At 36.2% G+C, this 18776-nt stretch overlaps 1 protein-coding gene across 1 annotated transcript; it reads right to left on the bottom strand.

Moving 5' to 3' along the window:
* Nucleotides 1-1491: 1491 nt before the first annotated feature.
* LOC135624231 (uncharacterized) lies at nt 1492-18542 on the bottom strand. The gene is made up of 10 exons (XM_065127650.1): nt 18258-18542; nt 18036-18109; nt 15880-16053; nt 14411-14819; nt 13994-14277; nt 5235-5303; nt 5086-5142; nt 3867-3919; nt 3709-3784; nt 1492-2742 (listed from the first exon to the last, which is right to left on the bottom strand). Exons 2-10 carry the CDS (start codon nt 18077-18079, stop codon nt 1749-1751), a joined length of 2160 nt encoding a protein of 719 aa, XP_064983722.1. The 5' UTR covers nt 18080-18109; nt 18258-18542; the 3' UTR covers nt 1492-1748.
* Between the last annotated feature and the right edge of the window lie 234 nt (nt 18543-18776).

Raw genomic sequence — 18776 nt, 5'->3', positions numbered from 1 at the left:
ATATATATATATATATATATATATATATATATATATATATATAGTTTTATATTTTTGTTGCTATAAACTGATATATTAATATTATCTAATTTTTAAGTTTTTATTCTAAATCGGTTAAATATTTGAGTTGACTGAAATGATTAAATTAAATAGATTAAAAAAGTGAGAAAAATGAGGAAAAGGACAAACTGAGTGATTAAGGATAATACTTTTATCCAAAAATAAAGATAGGAGCTCTACATGGAGAAAACTAATCTGAGATGCACTATGGAAAAATTGTTAGCTCAACCAAATCCTCTTTTTTGTGATGGGATCACTGACGTGATCCTTTTTATTGTCTCTTTGAGCACTGACATGTTGTACCCATCTGGTTAGTTAGTTAGTTAGTTAGTTAATAGAAGTCTTCTTGTTACTGTTTTTTATTTTTATTTATTTTCTTGAAAATAACAAAACATGACGTACAATTAATTGTACAACGACAATGACAGCGATGATAACTTATTGGGTTAACAAGGTTCCTGTATTAATTAATGGTCGGTCGTTTATTTTGTTGATCCGATGATGATCGTTTCCCTACACCATTAATAATGGATACTTTTGCCAATCAATCTGATTTACTACTGAAGAGCCTCCTATCAAAAAGATCAAAGGAAATGTACATTTCAGCCTTTTAAAGTGGCTTCAAAGATCCTACCAGAAGTACACTACATAACTGGTGAGATTAGAGAATAATATAATGATAATAAACTGTATTTCCTAATACCCACCTATCAAGCATGTAATGTAATGTGACAAATCGAATTTCAAATCTAGCTTAAATTGAGACGAAAAGGTAATAACATCATTCACTTTTTTCGGTTTGATTGATGAAATGACCTTTATATTGAATGAGTGCCGGAGCAATATGTGGAAATACAGAGAATCCGATGGAACAATTAGAGGGATACGGCTCATCGTCGACACCGTAGCATGGTCCGGCGAGAAGGGATCACTTCGGTTCTTGGCTGATCCTATTTAGCAAACGTATATGAGATGCTGGTACAGTGATAAAAGAGTAGGGATTGAAATGGACGCAGCTATGATAGCCACTAATTGTGTTCGAGATATCCTTAAGTTATATATTTATATGCTAAAGAATTTGAAATTGCTTATATCTGTAAAAATAAATGGTCTTCGGATTTGTATTTCTTTTCTGTAATCTTCCAAGACGAACTTGAGATTAGAGACTGAATAGTAATATAATATAGCTTTTTCTATTTGGAACAGAAAAATAATAATAATAATAGTTATTTGTTGCCGACAATGATACAAATACTCGATCAATAAAATTAGAATTTGATATTGCACACGAGTATTTGGATGACATCATTGATTCTCAACCACAGCTACTGAGAATAATTTACCTGTTTTTTATTTAACATCTAAAAAAAGAACATTGACGACCCTTTAGCGTTCCTGAATGTCATACCATAAGTAAATGAACATGTGAAATAACACAGAAAGAATTTGACGATTGAGAATACTTCAAAAGAAAATGATACAAACAAAGTCTGTCACTTTTTTCTCGTTTAAGAGATCCAACAAGAGACCAGTTTCCTTTAGGGTTCTCAACGGACCCTTCTCACCAGTTACAGAGGAAGTGTGGCAATGACTACTGATTTACATTCCTCCTATGAAACACGTATCAAACAAAGTTTCATCTATGGGGTAACATATGGCTGAAGCCTACAAATAACATAGTATATCACTCAACTGTAAGGAACAATTTCACTTCTTGTTCCTGAATGCTCCAGGTCATCGGACTCGGATGTTGACTGGGTTCCATTGGGTTTCAGCCTTACAGCACCCTGGGCTCTGTGGTGCTTTTGTGTTGGAGCCACCAGCAAAAGACGGGACATGACATAGGCCAAAAGCTCCTCTCTGTGTGAGAATGTGAAGTCCAAATGAGCATATTCAAACTCTTTGTAAGAAACCTGAACGTCTGCTTTCTTCATCAACCTGTAGTGCTTTCTCACCATTAATGGTCGAATAACCTTGTCTTTTCGCCCTGCTACCAAATCGACAGGAATGTCAATAAGTTCATAATTTTTTCCCAAGTCCAAAGGCTCTGGCATTCCGTATGCCTCTATATTTGCAGCTGCACTTCCATAATCATACATTATAAACTTTCTTGCTCGCTTCATCTGTGCAAGGTGAAGGGCCACGTGAAGTGATACCCCAGGCATGTCATACATGTTGTAATGAGGCAATCCAAGCACTCCAATCCAATTTGAGCTATCACCACCCACCACGTAGCTCATAAGAGTCTGCACAAGACCTCCCAAAGCAGGGTAGTTCTGAAAATCTCTAGCTAACTTGTTAATGAGCATCCGGAAGAACCTAGTAGGTATATACAGTCCAGGGACGATGGGAGCAAGCACAGGACCGAGAAGTAGCAGAAGTTTCTCCAGTAATGTAAACACTATTGTAGAGTCATCATGAAAACCCGCAGGAGACAACAAGATCAACCTTGATAATCTGTGAGGTTTCAACTCAATTCTAGATGTTATGACATACATCAGCATAACTGCTCCTCCTAGGCTGTGGGAGACTGCACACAGTTTGTAGGGCTGATCATGTACTTCTCCATCCAAATCAGGTCTAGAAAGTTTATTTAATTCAGAAGTTTTTATCTCATGTATCTTCTCTATCATTGCTGGTATGTCCTTTGTCGCATGCTCATTGATAGAATATCTCCAGTACCTGCATCATTTAGGATCAGCATATATGTTCTGACAAGTGACAAACATGACACTAAAACCTCCTGATCACTGTTCGGCAGATAGGGATGTCAAATCACATTGTAGTTAAGCTCTGCAATGCCCTCTCTTAACCTCTTCATGCTTCTAATACCAGATAAAAGTTATAGACATCCCTTCAGAATACACATGCCAGGTTCTGTTGTCTGCTCAAGCATATGAAAAACTACAATAGCACCCATTTCTTTAACTTTATTAATAAATAGAATACTTAGACAATTAAAGAATTTTTTTGTGCTCGAAAACATCGAAGGTGGGTGTTTTTGTAGAACAAAGCTGTCAATGATTTCGATGGAAAACTAAATATCCCATATATCCATATTCTATAAGCCTAATCCACTTAACAGAGAGCATGTTTTTCCATACAACTTGTCTAAACTCCGGCTTATTAGTAAAAAATCCTACTAAAAAAATCCAAGAAAACCAACAATAAACAGGAAGAAATCAAGTGGGAAAACTTTTAGAACCTAATATGTATTGGGTTTTCCCTAACGGCTTGGCTTTTGGAAAGTTTTTATCATGGTATCAAAGAAAGTTGTGAGTTTGATCATGTTCCTGCCACTCTTTACTCGTCTCGTGTTTGACTAATACTTGTGCAATGCCCTTTTTCCTAAATTGGCCAGAGCCATGTGCTTAAGTTTGGTTTATGCATCAAGTCTAATCCGGCTTGTACATGAGAGGGGCATTAGATCCTAATAAATATTTGATCCTTTTTTTTTGAGGTGTTTGGTCACCCAATCAAAATCTTCATAAAAAACAACAAACTATAAGGCTCTTTGCAACCCTAAAACAATCATCGAACTACGAGATCCAGACAGCAGCACTCTGGATGATCAACAATTAAGACAAATGCCTAGTTAAGTGCTAATGCAATAAAAAGCAAGGAATTTATGATAAAACAACAACTTACTTGCGTGAGGAAATGTTCACGTCCACATGCTCCCTTGAAACTAACCCACGTAAGTTTCCAAGAAAAACATCATAACCTGAAAATTAAACATGCAAAATTGGATGGTCTAATAAATTTCCAATGTTTTGTTAATTTACTTGAAGAAAAAATAAGCAAACCTTGATCAAAAGCTGCAAAAGCAGGAGAACCAACAACCCCATTGGAGATCCAACTAGCAAATGCAAAACAGAAGTATTAGATGGCAGCTAATGCTTGTCAAAGAAATAGAATAGTGATGTAACAGATTGAAACATGAAGAGAATATCCCTAAAATACAAATCTAATCAATCAAACTTGATCAACCAATATGGATCTGAGTTGATTTCCCTAGATATCACTCAGATTCAATTAAGATAGATTTGACTAAATATAATTGTCTTATTTTTCTTTCTTGTATTAAGTCTTAAAACAGTAAGAAGTCTTTAAACCTTTAATTCGTAAATGCAGATAGTCTAAACTACAAGAACACCTAAGCAATCTAAGATCCTCTTAATATATTCTCCAAATTTGAGAAAAATCCAAGATGATCCAATGCCCTGAACCATTTAGATACATAATGAAGCCATCCAAGAAAAATCCAAGATGATCATGGCAATTGACAAATTAACCAAATGTAATAACTGAAAATTTTATGTACATAAAAGAATTTCACATGCAACTATAGAGCAATTATTGGAATCTTCATTAGATAGTTTGAAACATAGTTTAGGTTCTCGGCATCAAATTCCAACACACTGATCATAGTTTAAAGCCAGACCAAATCCTATATCTTTAATTTGCTGTACTCCATGTAATTTTACATGGAAGACTTTATATGCTATATAAGTGGAATTGTGTATAATGATTCCTACTTCAAGGGGAATAGAGTCAAACAAACATAACACCATGAAATTGAATCTTCTACAAAATTTCAAACAAACACAAATTCAATTACTCAACATAAGTTCAAAAGATGAGAAATCAGATGATTTGTAACCTAAAGATGAGAACAGCAAGATGCAAATGGAATTTTTCCAGTATTAATATAGTTACTAAGGAACTTGCAGCTGTTAATGTTTTCAATGTTTGAAAAAAAAAACCTGAAACTTCTTTTCAGAAAAAAAAAAATGTGTTCAGTATAAACTGATCAGATTTTGCAAATGATTCAAGGAGCAATTTTCACAATGTATGATAGTTATGTGAAAGTAACTTAATGTTGGAGAAGCAGTACTATGACCTACACTGTTCATCCAAAACTTTGTTTAACAAATAAAATGGCAAACAACGAAAGAGAATATCACTCCACATATAAAATTAATATAACTAGTGAACAATATAATTTTATCAAATGCAACTCACCCCATTGAGGAGTCCAATATTCCATGTTGCAAATAGACAACCTTTTCTGAATCACGCCTGTAGGGAAAAATTCAAGTAGAAAACAAACAAAAGTGAAGACATGAACAATTAAACTGGGAAGAACACTAGTGAACATCTTCTATGTCAACCTTGGAATTCTCTCCAAAAGCAGTACATATCCATCAGAGGTAACCACACGAATAGCCTCATAAGGATACCTGAAATTCAGAAATGCAAATAAACATTAATAGACAAATGGCATAATAAAAAAATTAGATTTATGTTGTTTACCATTGTCAAGATATAATTAAAAGATCAAACAGGTAAATCAACAAACATGAAAATTATCACAAGAACAGAAAACCACAAAGCTATTAGACATCAGCTTGTAACATTACTCAGTTAAGGATTCAGATAGGTCAAAATAGGAGCATATTAAGTAAAGTCACCAGACGAACCAAGTCTAATATGAGCTCGAGTTAGGCATGCAAGCCAACAGCTTAGAACACTGCCAGCCACTGGGAACCGTACTCTATACCAATTAAAAACCCAATGAGGATGATAACAACCTGAAACATACATACTATGTACAAATTTGAGTGAAAATTTTCATTTCTTTGGCTTAATTGTACATTAACTGCAAAAATTACTCTTCTTCCAAAATTTTTCCATGTCTAAGTAGAATAGCTCATCCAATTGCTTCAGAATCAGCAAAGCTTTCACATCTTGTGTAATCAAATATGATTGGAAAAACGCGGCAACTCTGATACCATGTTCAAATATTTTGTTGAGAATTGCTAGTTGGCTAATGTGACAGGTTACTTCTCCAAAAATCTTGATGAATATTGCTTGTTGAAATGCTAGCTGTCATCACATTTTGTTGCTACTATCCGATGAGATTCGAGTCCTTAGAATTCTTGAAGCATAGAACAGTAACCAATAACCTCCTGGGTAATTCCTACTTTATTGGATAGGATCAGCCAGCCTTCATTACAAATCTAGCTATGAGCCTATGATTAAAATCCTACTCTTGGAAGAGTAGAATAACATGACGAAACCATGCTACAGTTTTGTGAACATTAACATTTAGCGTTTTCAACAAACTGTAATACAAATGTAAAAAGAACTTAAACCCAATTGAACTAGTCCTGACCTAATGCAAATTGATCCAAATCAAGCCCAAGAAGAAATAAAACAACAATTTGACAAACACAAATTGACTGATTGACAAAGACAAATTGGCTGATAACTGACCCAAAACATTTCAGTAGAGAGGATAATTAAACCTAATCATTCCTAAACTAAAAATTGACTTTGTTTAACCTAAAAATAACTTACTAAAATAAGGGAAAGACCAACAAAAGAGTCTCGGGACACATCAACCTAACTCTTAATGCCCCCTCTCCAAGCACATTGGTTGCTCTAAATGCTCACTAGCTCAATCTACTAAATCATAAAAACCAATCATAATTCCCCTCCACAGTAAAATAGATAACCAAATAAATAAAATAAAAAATCTTTGCCATCATAATTTATTTACCCACCAACATTCTAACCATCAACATACACATTAGAGAGTTCATGGAAGTGTCTTATGCAATAGTCAGAAGCAGTGAAATAAGTAATGTTAGTGGTAAGAGGAGAGGCAAAAGATCTAAAAAAACTTTAATAGAAACTATAAATAAAGATTTAAGTACTTTGAACTTAACTAAGCATATGGTTTTTAACATATTTCAATGGCTGCAAAAGATCCATGTAGGCGACCCCAAATAATTGGGACCTACGGCTTTGTTATTGTTTGTTGCTGTATGGAAATATCTTATGCAGCAAAGCAATCAACAAGAAGCTGCAAATGCCACTCGATTAAATTACGCCAAACATGAACAAACCTAGCCAAAATAAACTGAATTAGAATAGCAATTCTATAGTTTTTTTCATTTTAATTTTCCTCTTAGAGAGTCAAGTTAAGGCTTAAAGTCAGTCAATTACAATGACTGACTATAATCATGTCCTTGTAACTTGTAAGGTTAAGTTTTGGCTGGGTAGTCTGCTTTAGGTAATATTCTATTCCATAGGATGTAGTGATTTAAAAATGTGCTCGGGCGCTTGCCTAGGCGCTCGGGCGAGGCGAGGCGAGCCCCGAGGTCGCTTCATTTCCAGGAGGCGTGCTTCAAACAGGCGTTGCCTGGGTGCTCGCCCGAGGCTAGGCGCCGAGCGCTTCGGGCGAGCACCTGGGTTAAACCAGGCGACCGAACCAGCGTTTGAGGTCTGGTTCGGTCTACGATGCTTTAGTTGGTTCAATCGAACCAACTAAAGCACCGATATCAGCGTGACTTCCCCAACCCTAACCCTGCTCACCGTTCACGCGACTGCCGCCGCTGCTACTGTCGCCGCTCGCCACTCTCGCTGTCGCTGCTCGCTACTACCGCTGTCACTCCCACTGTCGTCGCTCGCCGCTCCCGCTCCCACTCCCACTCCCGATGTCGCTGCTACCGTTGCCACTGTCTCCACTCGTCGCTTCCACTCTTGCTCCCGTTGCTCGCTACTGCCGGTGCCACTGTCGTCGCTTGCCGCTCCCGCTGTCGCTGCTGTTGCTCGCTGTTGTTGCTGCCACTATTGTCGCTCGCAGCCACCGCTCCCGCTCTTCTCAGTCAACACCCTCAGTCTTCCGACTCTTCCCTTACACTCTTCTCCTCTTTCGATAGTATACTGTTAACTGTATACTAGTAATAGTATTTGTATTTTTTAGATTAATTTAATAGCATATTTTTATTTAAAAATTTAAATAATTATATTTATTAATTATATTATATATTTTTATATTTTAGCGCCTCACTTCGCTCGGGCGAGCGCTTGGGCGAGCGCCTAGCGCCTCGGACATTTTTGAACCTTGGCATCTTTTGACGCCTAGTAATGAGTCAACTAAGTAGCTGTAAACTCTTTTATGGTCTCTGCTACCCTACTTTCCTAACTATAAAAGTTATCTGTAACAAGGAATATGTAGCATACCTCTGCAGAATTGCAATTAACTAGGAAACTTGTCAGACAGAAAGCAAATTATTATAGGTACAATAATAAACATTCTGATCTCCTGCTTTTTTTGACCTGCTAGTATATTTCTTTTTTGGAAAAAAAAAAAAGTACTACTAGAAGTCTGCAAAATGCAAACTTTTATTCTAATTCAATTAAAGCATCTCCTATGCCAATGATAACTAACAAGTTGAAGAGAGTACTTGGAATCTTAGAAAGCCAGAATTCTTGGACTCAGATATCAAAGGCATAATCAACTATGTCACAATAGGTACTTGCTAATAGAGATATAGAATTCCCAACAAGCTAGTACCTGAGAACCAGACTAAGGGAAAATAAACACTAATATCACTTGAATTTAATAGATATTCAGCATAAAATTACATGAAGTATGCTATTTACTAATGATATTATTTAGCTTTATGAAAGCTTAGTTATAATTAATTTTATATTTAAGCAATGGAGACCAGGAGTTATTAACTAATTAGCTGATGCATCCTAATCTAGGGGTCAAGATTGTTAAGTCCAGATTAGTTTAATTTTTGGATTTTTAGACTATTTTTATATTGATGAGATGTTGAGGAATTTTTGTAGGATAAATTTTGTCATAATTTCTTAAAAGATGATATGTTCTTATCTTTATGAACTAAGAGAATAAACATAAATATCTTCTTTTATCTGATCATAGTAGTTAAATTCTCAGATTAGAGAAGAAAATCTTAGATGGTTATATGTAGGAGGACATGAACTTCTATTAATGAAAACATTGATTTTTCCTCAGGGTTATTTGGCCTTATTTATCCCGTTCTCAATCTTGAGTAGTTCATCTTCATATAAACTTCTGTCTTCCGACCACGCATTACCTCTTTCTTGCTTCCACACCCTTTTCAAATATGCTGTGTTTATGCTTACATAGGTTTGGTACAGGAGCTATTGTGTTCACATCAGTTTGATACTGAAGCTACCATGCTCACATCACTTTGATAAAGAAGCTACCATGCTCACATCAGCTGGTATTAGACACATTGTGTTTGCATTAGTTCGGATAAGTTGTATCATTCTTGCATCTGTTTGGTATTAGAGCGATCATGCTTGCATAAATTTGGTATCAAAACCTCCATGCATATATGATAAACTCTCTATCGCCATCGTCCTCTCAGTCCCTCATCATATATGTTCTGCTCATGCTTACATTCATTTGGTTTAAGAGCTATAATGCTTATAATGGTTTGGTATGCTTAGATTCTCTCCGAGGTAACCTTCTTGGTTATATCATCTGGCTTCTAACCTCCGTCTTTCTACCTGTCTTCTTTCTCCCTCATTGTCTTATTCCTCTTATGATAACAATTTTACCATGCTTTTATCAGTTTGGTACCAAAGGAGGGCACCACCATTTTGACCATGTTAGTCGGTCTTACAATATTAATTTGCATCAAATCAAGATACTATCTAGGTCATCCATCCAATCTGGAGAATATTCATCAATCATGAGTGTGAAGACACACAATGGAAGCGATTGATACATCTAATCTAGGAGTCAAGTTTGTTGAGACTAAATTAGATTTTTTTAATATTTTATGGATTTTTTAATTTTCTTGTACAAATTAGAAATTGGAGAGGTTTTTTTAGGATAAATTTTATCTCATCATTTTGTTAAAGAATGATAACATAAGATCTTATTTTTGGAAAGTTAGATAAAATTTTCAAAATTTAACTAAGCAAGGATAAGATATAAAATCCTTATGTTATCTTAACTGTTAAAATGTTACCTTATAAATAAAGCCTCAGATGGCTAAATGTACGAGGGCATGAATTTTATCAATAAATACATTGATTTTCTCTAAAGTCATTTAGCCTGGTTTATCCCTTTCTCAATCTTAAGCAGTTCATTCTACTTCTACACTCTCTTTCTACCACACTAGTTTACCTCCCTTGTCTTTTCACTCCTTTTACTTATACATTTTGTATGTGCTTAAATCAGTTTGGCACTAGGGTTACTATGCTTACATAAGTTTAGAATCAAGGATTTCACACATACATACGAAGCTAACCAACTGTGCTTGCACTAGTTTGGTATCAAAGTTTGTCTGTACACACCAAACTGACCAATGCCTGTCTCTCTCATTCTATCATTCTCTTTAGAATAATGGTTTTCCCATAATCGCATCAGTTCAGTATCAGAGGAGGGTGCCACCATGTCCAACCATCATGGTCAGCCTTGCAATATTAATTTGCATTGTACAATCAAACTACTATAGAAACCATTCATCTAGTGTGGAATTAACTTATCAATCATGAGAATGTGATGACATGCATTGGAAGCAACTGATGCATCCAATTCTGGGAGTGATGTTTGTTGAGTCAAGAACAGATTCATTTAGAATTTTCATGAACTTTTGGACTTCCATTGTATTATTTAGATGTTGGGTGGGTTTTTGTGGGACAAGTTCTATTTACCATCTTTTAAAAAGATGATAACATAAAATCTTACCTTTGAGAAATCAAATAATTTATATTGGGAGAAGATGAGATATATTCCTTACCTAATCTTAGTAGTTAGCTTGTTAGTTTAAAAAATAGTCCTCAATCTCCAAGATAGAAACATGTCTGAGAAGAACATTAAGTTTTATATTTGAAAACACTCACTTTCCTGAAGGTCATTTAGCTTGTTTATTCCTTTCTCTTCTTTAATTTGTCTTCCTACCTCCCTCATCTTTCACTCTTTGAGGCCTGATAGTCATAGTTCCCTTTATCTACTTATTCTTCCGGCTTCTAGCTGTAATCTTTCACCTCCCACATCTTTCACTCTCTACATTATATTCTCTATTATAGTTGTTTAATTAGAACTAAAACCTAATATAACAGGGACATTTTTATTTTTTAGTAATGCTATTAGAAGAACTAAGAGTATGGTTTAAAATCAAATGGATAAAAAATACTACAAAGTACAAGTTTTGGATATCTTATTATTTAGCAAACAAAAGAAGAGATTGATCAATATATTATTCATAAATCAGGAACAAACTTGTTAAAATTGAGAAGGGCATCCAGCGTTTTTATGTGATTATTACACACTTCTTATATGGAAAATTCCATAAGCCAATTGCAAGGCCAGCCATACTATACAGGCCAAAATGTTGGATAGCTAGGAAACAACACTTACTGAAAACTTGTGTTGCTAAGAAGAGGAAATCAGAAGCGAATACCTCCCTTATCCAGCCACTCAAAAACCCTGTCCATCCATGCTCTGCCCTCAACCCAAGTTAATAATTATAGTATCATTCCTGGTCTACAAAAGCATGAATGGTATTAATTTTTTCTCACCTCATGCATATTTGCTAGTTATATTTGCAAGATAGAAGAGAAAGTTACTTATATGAAATTCTTGGAGGCAAAGCATGGACAAGGCGATGTAGGCTTTGTGGCAAGGATTAATGATGCTGTCCCAATCTCAATCCCAATTGGTTTGTTAAATTATGTCCTATCACAACCCAGTGTCAAGCCTCCAAGGTCACTCCTGATCATATGTGTGGTATAAAATTTCCAATCCTAGTTGAGATGAATATATGGGAATTGGGATCACTAGAAATAAATGAACAAAAAATGGTTATATTCATAAACAGTTAGGTGTAACTCAATAGAAGATAAGTGAAGAATGTTTCAGATCGTATCAACGATTTATGGACTTCTTTTACATTGACTAACAATATTGTCTTAAAGAAAATTAAAGGAAGAAACATGAAGCCAACTACAAAAGTTGGGAATAGGATTAGGAATCTCCAGTACTCCTGCCTTAGGATGGATCTTCCTATCCTAAATTTTGACATAGGCATCTTAGATGACCTTAAAAAATCTTTAAAAAGTATCAAGCCACAACCTGTCATGATCAAAATAGCAAATGTTGAATGCAGCACAAGATGAGTCAATATGGCCATGACTTCACAGAGTGGCCAACCTAAATGGGAGTTCAGCAGACCACATTAAACAGCCCTTAGATGGGGTACAAACACACTTAAAGGTGGCAACCATTAGGAAATGTGACCAGGTGTATGGGGCTTCGATTTGTCAACAATGGGAAGGTCAAGGATGATGTTGAGATAGACTAATAGTGGTTAGCAAGATCGAGGCAAATACTTATATGGACTCATTGAAAAGAGGACTCTCAAAGGAGTCTTATATATTTAGCAAAGGAAAAAAAATAACAAATGATCAAATAGAAAAATAAAGAAAAGCAAAAAAAAAATTTGACCATATGGTTAACATTGTTAATGTTACATTGTCATTAACTCTTTAGTTCAAGAATTACTAGGCATATTAAAAATTTAAAATAATATCATTGTTTTGACATAATTTATCTTCTAACCGTTAATCAAGTAATTCATTACAATCAATTGGTGCATTACAATTTTTCACTATAAACTTTTAATTTATTCATACTCTTTCTTTCTATCATTTCCCTTCTCTTCATTCTTTTTCTCACATTGTTTTATTAAATGTATATCACTCTTTAAGTCATTACTGCTTTGTTAGTTCCTCATCTGGCCTGTTTTAAGAATTTATTTTTCACTTTATTGCCTATCATTTTATAATTTTTTTATTTTATAAAATTTATAACATTTTAGCCTATATCTTTACTTTACTTTTTTTTTATTTTGATTTTTTTATATTTATATATGAATCTCTAATCAAGCTAATCCCAATCAAAATATGGATTTTTTAGGTTGTGGAGCCTGACACATTATTCTTTGATGAAGGACTCCAAAAGTCATACCTTGACAACTAAATTGTCGATTTTAACCAAGGTTTGCAATTTCAAATCGTATTGCTCGTACCGGTCCGCCCGTGAATTGGTACGCAGACCGCCCACTCGATATAGCCCTGTATCGGACGATACGAGACTATTTCAAGCAGTAACAATCAAAATTTCAACCGTTACCGCCTGATACCAGGCGGTATCAGCTTGGCTACGGCTTGGCTACGGTGAGGCTGAGGGAGAAGTGTCAAATAAGGAAGAAGAAGGAGAGGGCATTCAAAAAAGAGGGAGAAGAAGAGGGAGAATCGAGAAAACCTTGACGCAAACTTGTTTCCACACCCTTTCTCAATCCCGATCTGGCACCGTCGTCCCTCGACGATCCTAATCCAGGAGGTAACAGCGAGGAAAGTTGTAAAGAGGAGGATCTGGAGGCACGGAGATCAGGGGAGGTGGCGGCTAGAGCAGCAGAAGAGGCGATCTCCTTTATCGCCTCGTTTGCGACTCTATGACCTTCTTCTTCATCGTATTCTTCATCTGTGGCCTTCGACGTATTCGAAGGCTGGAGACGTCTGTGGCCTTCGACGTCTTCGTCGCCTTCTTCGCCGAATACTATAGACGAGGCGACAAGGAGAAGAGGAGGAGGCGACGTTGCCAAGACTGCGTACGCCTTTTTTTATATCATTTTTATATTTTTAAATATTAGTTTTTATTTTTTATAAAAAAAATATATTTTATATTTTTATATATTAATTATATATTTATATATTTTTAGGCATACCGTTCGGTATGCCATACCGTACCATACCGAGTACACCGATACGGTACAAAGTTTCAATCCTTGATTTTGACATCCGACAAATATACCAAAACATGGGGGTATATGTATGTAAATAAAAATTAGGTAGTCTAGCACACAAGGGTCTCATGGATGTGGTATTTGGGAGAATCAATATATACAACCTTGCCCTCGCATGTAAAGAAGTTATGCATATGAGGCATAAAAAACTGGCAATAGTCTTCTCCAAATGATGGTTAGTCATATCAGCTGTGTTTTATTCTTCATGATTTTTTGTTAAAAATAAGAACCAAGAAAATATGAGAAAAAAATAAGCAGATGGTTCTTACCCAAGCTCAGTTATTACATCTTGACATGTCCGAGCATCAGTATTCAGAGAATAATGTAAAGTGTGCTGCCTTTCAGTTGGCGTTGGTTCATCATCGCCAAGTGTATTAGTTGGAATCACCATATTCATGTCAACACCGTAGTTATCTTTTCTAGTACCTCCATTTGAATAGAACCATCCGAACAATCTTCTGTGAAGTTGCGAAGGGGAAAGAAGGAAGTGTGCAACATTATGGGCAGTCTCGAAAGCTGACTCGATGAATATCTCGATTGCCAGATGCAGATCCTAGATAAGAGCTTTGCTAAGTTATTCTTGTAAAGTTAACACGAGAAATTAGTGTATCAACATAAGTTTCAATATCTGAATTGTTTGTGCCACCTAGACTAAGAATTTCAGGTAACATGATCCTGGATAATACCTCAATTACGCCTCGTCTCCTATCAGTTGTGCGCTGAACAACATGATCCTTTGTATGAACTGACCTTCTTGTCTGGTGAGGGCTTGAAATATGGCGTACTCTTAAGTTGCCTGTGGGGACCGTCCCACCTCTTCTAAAACATGCCAACTGGAAGACAATATGTGGCAGCCTTAGAAGAAATACTGCAGGCCAAAGGATCCAGGAAAGCATGAATTTGATTGAGCGTATGAAATGTCGATCATATCTAGTGAAAGTGCTGCTATATGATAGCCGTGAAGCCTGCGACAAGGGAGAGGAAGGATATATGTTCTCTTCATTATCCTCTTCGCCTGCTATAGAATCAGCATCTGAGGAAGTTTCAGTATCCATGGAAAGCTCATGAACAAGCTTGTTGAATGAAGAAACACCACTGTCATCATGAGTAATAAAATGATAAAATTAGACCTATATATGTTAGAAATGCAGAGATAACAGCACCATTAATGTAAAAAGCAAACAAACAATTCTCAAATATCCATTTCTCAGAATAATTCTATGCTATTTGTACACACAAAGTTTAAAGATCACCATAACAGTAAGTATGCATACTAATGTCAACCTATGCTAAGGGAAGAGATAAAGTTGGACTTAGATGTCCCTGATTCTGAGGATAGAATGTATGCATTCCATTAGTATATTTATGTTTAACCTAAATTGATCACAACTAAAGTACAGCAAGATATATGAGATGCCCAATGCACAAGGTGTTTATCTCTATGCAGAAGTTGCCAAACATACTGTCATTTGGTCACACAGAAAGAAAAATAAAAGAGATATAAATAATCAGAAACCAAACATCAGCAAATCCAGTGACACTCTCCCTAATAAACTAAGATTTCCTTTATAAATACATTAGAATCCACAAAAGTAAACAGAAGACAATTAACCAAGTTACAATTAATTTCTCAGATTTTTAGCATTCTCCGAAGCAACTTATAAGAGGTGGAGGAGGAAGTGGCGACAGAGGAGGAAGAGGTTTGCAGCACGCAATGGGAGGCCGACAGCCATGGAGGGTTGCATGCATTGCAGGTCGTGAGAGGCACAGAAGAGGGGGCAGGTTGTAGCCTTCTAGCATCGAGAAATAAGCAAAAGGAAAACAGGTCCAATCCCAGTACCATATGTGGACCGCTCGAAATGGACAGTGTATGTGTCGGTTCACGATCGAACCAATAAACACTGCTTGATACATTGCATTCCATGAACCAGAGTCTAAAACTTCATTTTCTTTCCCAAGAACAACAAAGCCTTAGCTCATCCATTTCTTTTTTCCTACAACCATATAGTAGTCATTTTAACTTGAAAGAGTATCATTCACTTCAGATGCATAAAATGTGTAGATAAAGTTTATAATGATCATTAACTAATATTCATAAAACAAATTAAGAGAATTAATGAACATATCTCCAATAATGAAATGAGACAAAACTTACTTTTCCATCCATCGAGGAAGACGAGGTCCACGTAAGGTGGGTCTGAGTTCCCAGCCATGAATCCCTTCCAAAATGGTTGTCTTCCCTGGCAGTATAGTCAACACAAGGGCTGATACCCCATTTATCAGCCTTGCAATATTGATTAAAGATTCATAAGTGAATGTCTTCACCGACCTGCAAGACATGGCACATAAAATATTCAAGTATACCAAAACATGAGATAAAGAGACCCCTACACAAATCAAATATCCATATATCTAAGACTAACTCAAAACTGTAAAAGCTTAGGCACTACAAACGTATACGATCCAAAGACTTGCAGTTAAAGGTTAATATTTTTTCTGTATAACAAAATAAATTCAAAAATATGGACCACATTTTATTAGACAATGGGTAAATATTTAGATCTTCAGTTCTCCACAATAAATGGCAAATATATACCTGTCTATGCCAACCCCTAGTAGCATGGGAACTTGTAGATAGTTTCTTGACACTGTAATCCCGTCGTATAGATTACCCCATCCTTGTGCTGATTAGCACATTCCAAAATTTGGCCTAGCCATATATAAGCATCTAAAATACAAGTTGGCATAGTGCAATATGTTTCAAAACCATGCCACCCAGCATAACAATCCTAGGATTCAATTCTATAAACTATAGCACTGGTCACGAGAAAAAAGTTCAAGACATTAAATGGACATGGACAACAACCTTAAATAGTAAGTACAAATTTCCACACAAGTGTAGATTTATAGTAACACAAAAGTCAACAAGTCCAAGGAATGATGATTTTATTTCTTTAAGCCATTTCAGAAAAGACACCAACAATAAGAGAACATACTAACTCAGGTGTAAAATTGATGGCCCTGGAAGAACCTCTAGAAGACACTATTCCCAAAAAAAAAATGAACTAATTGGTCCACAACAAATTATTATACAACAGTAGTCAACAAAAAATCTAACTTCTATTTTCAACATATCATTTTCAGCAATAAAAGAACAAACAAATGGAACAGAACACAATAATTAAATGTAACAAAAAATAATTTTAATTCTTTTTCCTCCATCCAAATCCATATATGTACATGTGAATGGAGCTATCATCATGACGCATATTTGTAGTTTGTCAGAGGGAATCTGCGTTCACTAGGATGAATCCTGGATCTACTAACATAGTCAATGTTGGTGGTGTTAAGTTGCACAACAAAAGCCTTGATCGATCTCAATCTGATTCTTATTTGAACGCCCTTTAAACAAAGCATAAAGACTTATTCCCTTAAAACAGCACAGAGGGAAAAACCTCAACGAAATCAACATTTATATAACCACTCCGATAAGTGCAAGATCAATATATAAAGGAATCCTTGGACCATATAAAGAGTTTTCAAACGAGCACAAAATATGCCACTGACCTAAACTCTGGAATTGAAATAGAATTATTCCCACAAGTCCACACACCATACCGTAGAATATGCTGCAATGCAAATCTTAAGAAGGCTAGTGGATTTCTGATTTTTGAAATGCAACAAGAATACAAATGAACATAATAACAGAAACAACATGAAAATGCTTTGAAGCCTGGCTCCTGGGTCTTGAATATCCCAATACTTCCCGAAACATATATTTTTGCTTCTTATCACTCCAGCCTTTATCTTAAGAGTCTCCATTTCTTCTCCTACATCAAATGTCTACGTCTATTCCATCCATATGACAACTGTAGGTAACAAACTACCTCTAGGTACCATGAGATACACTAATAAGATATCTCCCACGAGCACAAAAAATGTTGATTATCAATCATAAATCATCAATAAGCAAATCACCTGCAGGAGTCAAATCATAAGGCCAGCAAAGAGAGCCACTCTTTAACAATGGACAAATTACGCATCTTTCGCACAGGAAAGGTATTTCGTCAAATAGGTTACTATCGTTGATCCTCAAAACCCAAAAGTTAAACGGAATCATCATCGCAACCTCACCCATTAGAATCACAAAATTTCATTCAGTGAACAAAGCAATTACGTATGGTTGCGAAGAAACCTATTTCATTTCTAGCCAGGTACCATTAAACGAAATTTACAAAAACAAGAGCAAGCATGGCACGAAATAAACAAAAGAAGAGGAAGAGGGGAGCAAAAGCAGGAAAAGGGACGAACTCTTTTGTGACGGCGAGAAGGTTGTCCACGAATCGCTGCAACATAATCCTTCCAATTCGTTCAGAAATCAAAAACTAGCGACCGAATAAACCAATTTATCCATCCAGCAAAAGAAACAGTAAAAGGTGAGGCAACAATATATATACATATATATCGTGAGGAGAACAATTGGTACTCTGCACCAGAATTTATATTTCATTGAAGGCCACGCTGCGTGCGTACCTATTTTGTATGAGGTATCGAGCATCCGCTGCACAATTTTGTCAAAGCCTAGCGTGAAGGACGCGTGGAGAAGACGATAGCAATTGCGTGCTGACCCTACGAGTAATCTTATGCGTTTAATTGTAGGATGTTTTGATGCCTTGCCTCCCGGGGCAACCAGTGACCGTCTAAGCCACGCCAGGGCTAGGTCGGTCGAGGGCTGCACCTTTGTCATCCACCCGCTAAAGAAACGCACATCGTGACTCGGTGAGACAATCAAGCAGAGTCGGCCCATACGGTTACCTTATGAGATTGCTGGGGGCTCCCGTGGCTCTAATTATTGGGGGTAAATAGCGTAACTTGCCGGTTAAAGAAGGCCCGCCGGCTCTGCCACGCCGCAGTGCGATTAATCTGCGATTAGTTCCTGACGCCGATTAGTGACACAGATCCAGACCCTCCCAAGGTTCTGAATATATGATGGGCCCACCGTTCATGTCTAAACGGGTAAGTTTCTGGGTGCTTGCGCTGCCAAAAAAAAAA

Source organism: Musa acuminata, chromosome BXJ1-3, assembly GCF_036884655.1.
Source record: "Musa acuminata AAA Group cultivar baxijiao chromosome BXJ1-3, Cavendish_Baxijiao_AAA, whole genome shotgun sequence".
NCBI classification, from domain to species: Eukaryota; Viridiplantae; Streptophyta; class Magnoliopsida; order Zingiberales; family Musaceae; genus Musa; species Musa acuminata.
Note: the sequence above shows the minus strand (reverse complement) of the source record. Positions and strands in the feature narration are given on the sequence as shown.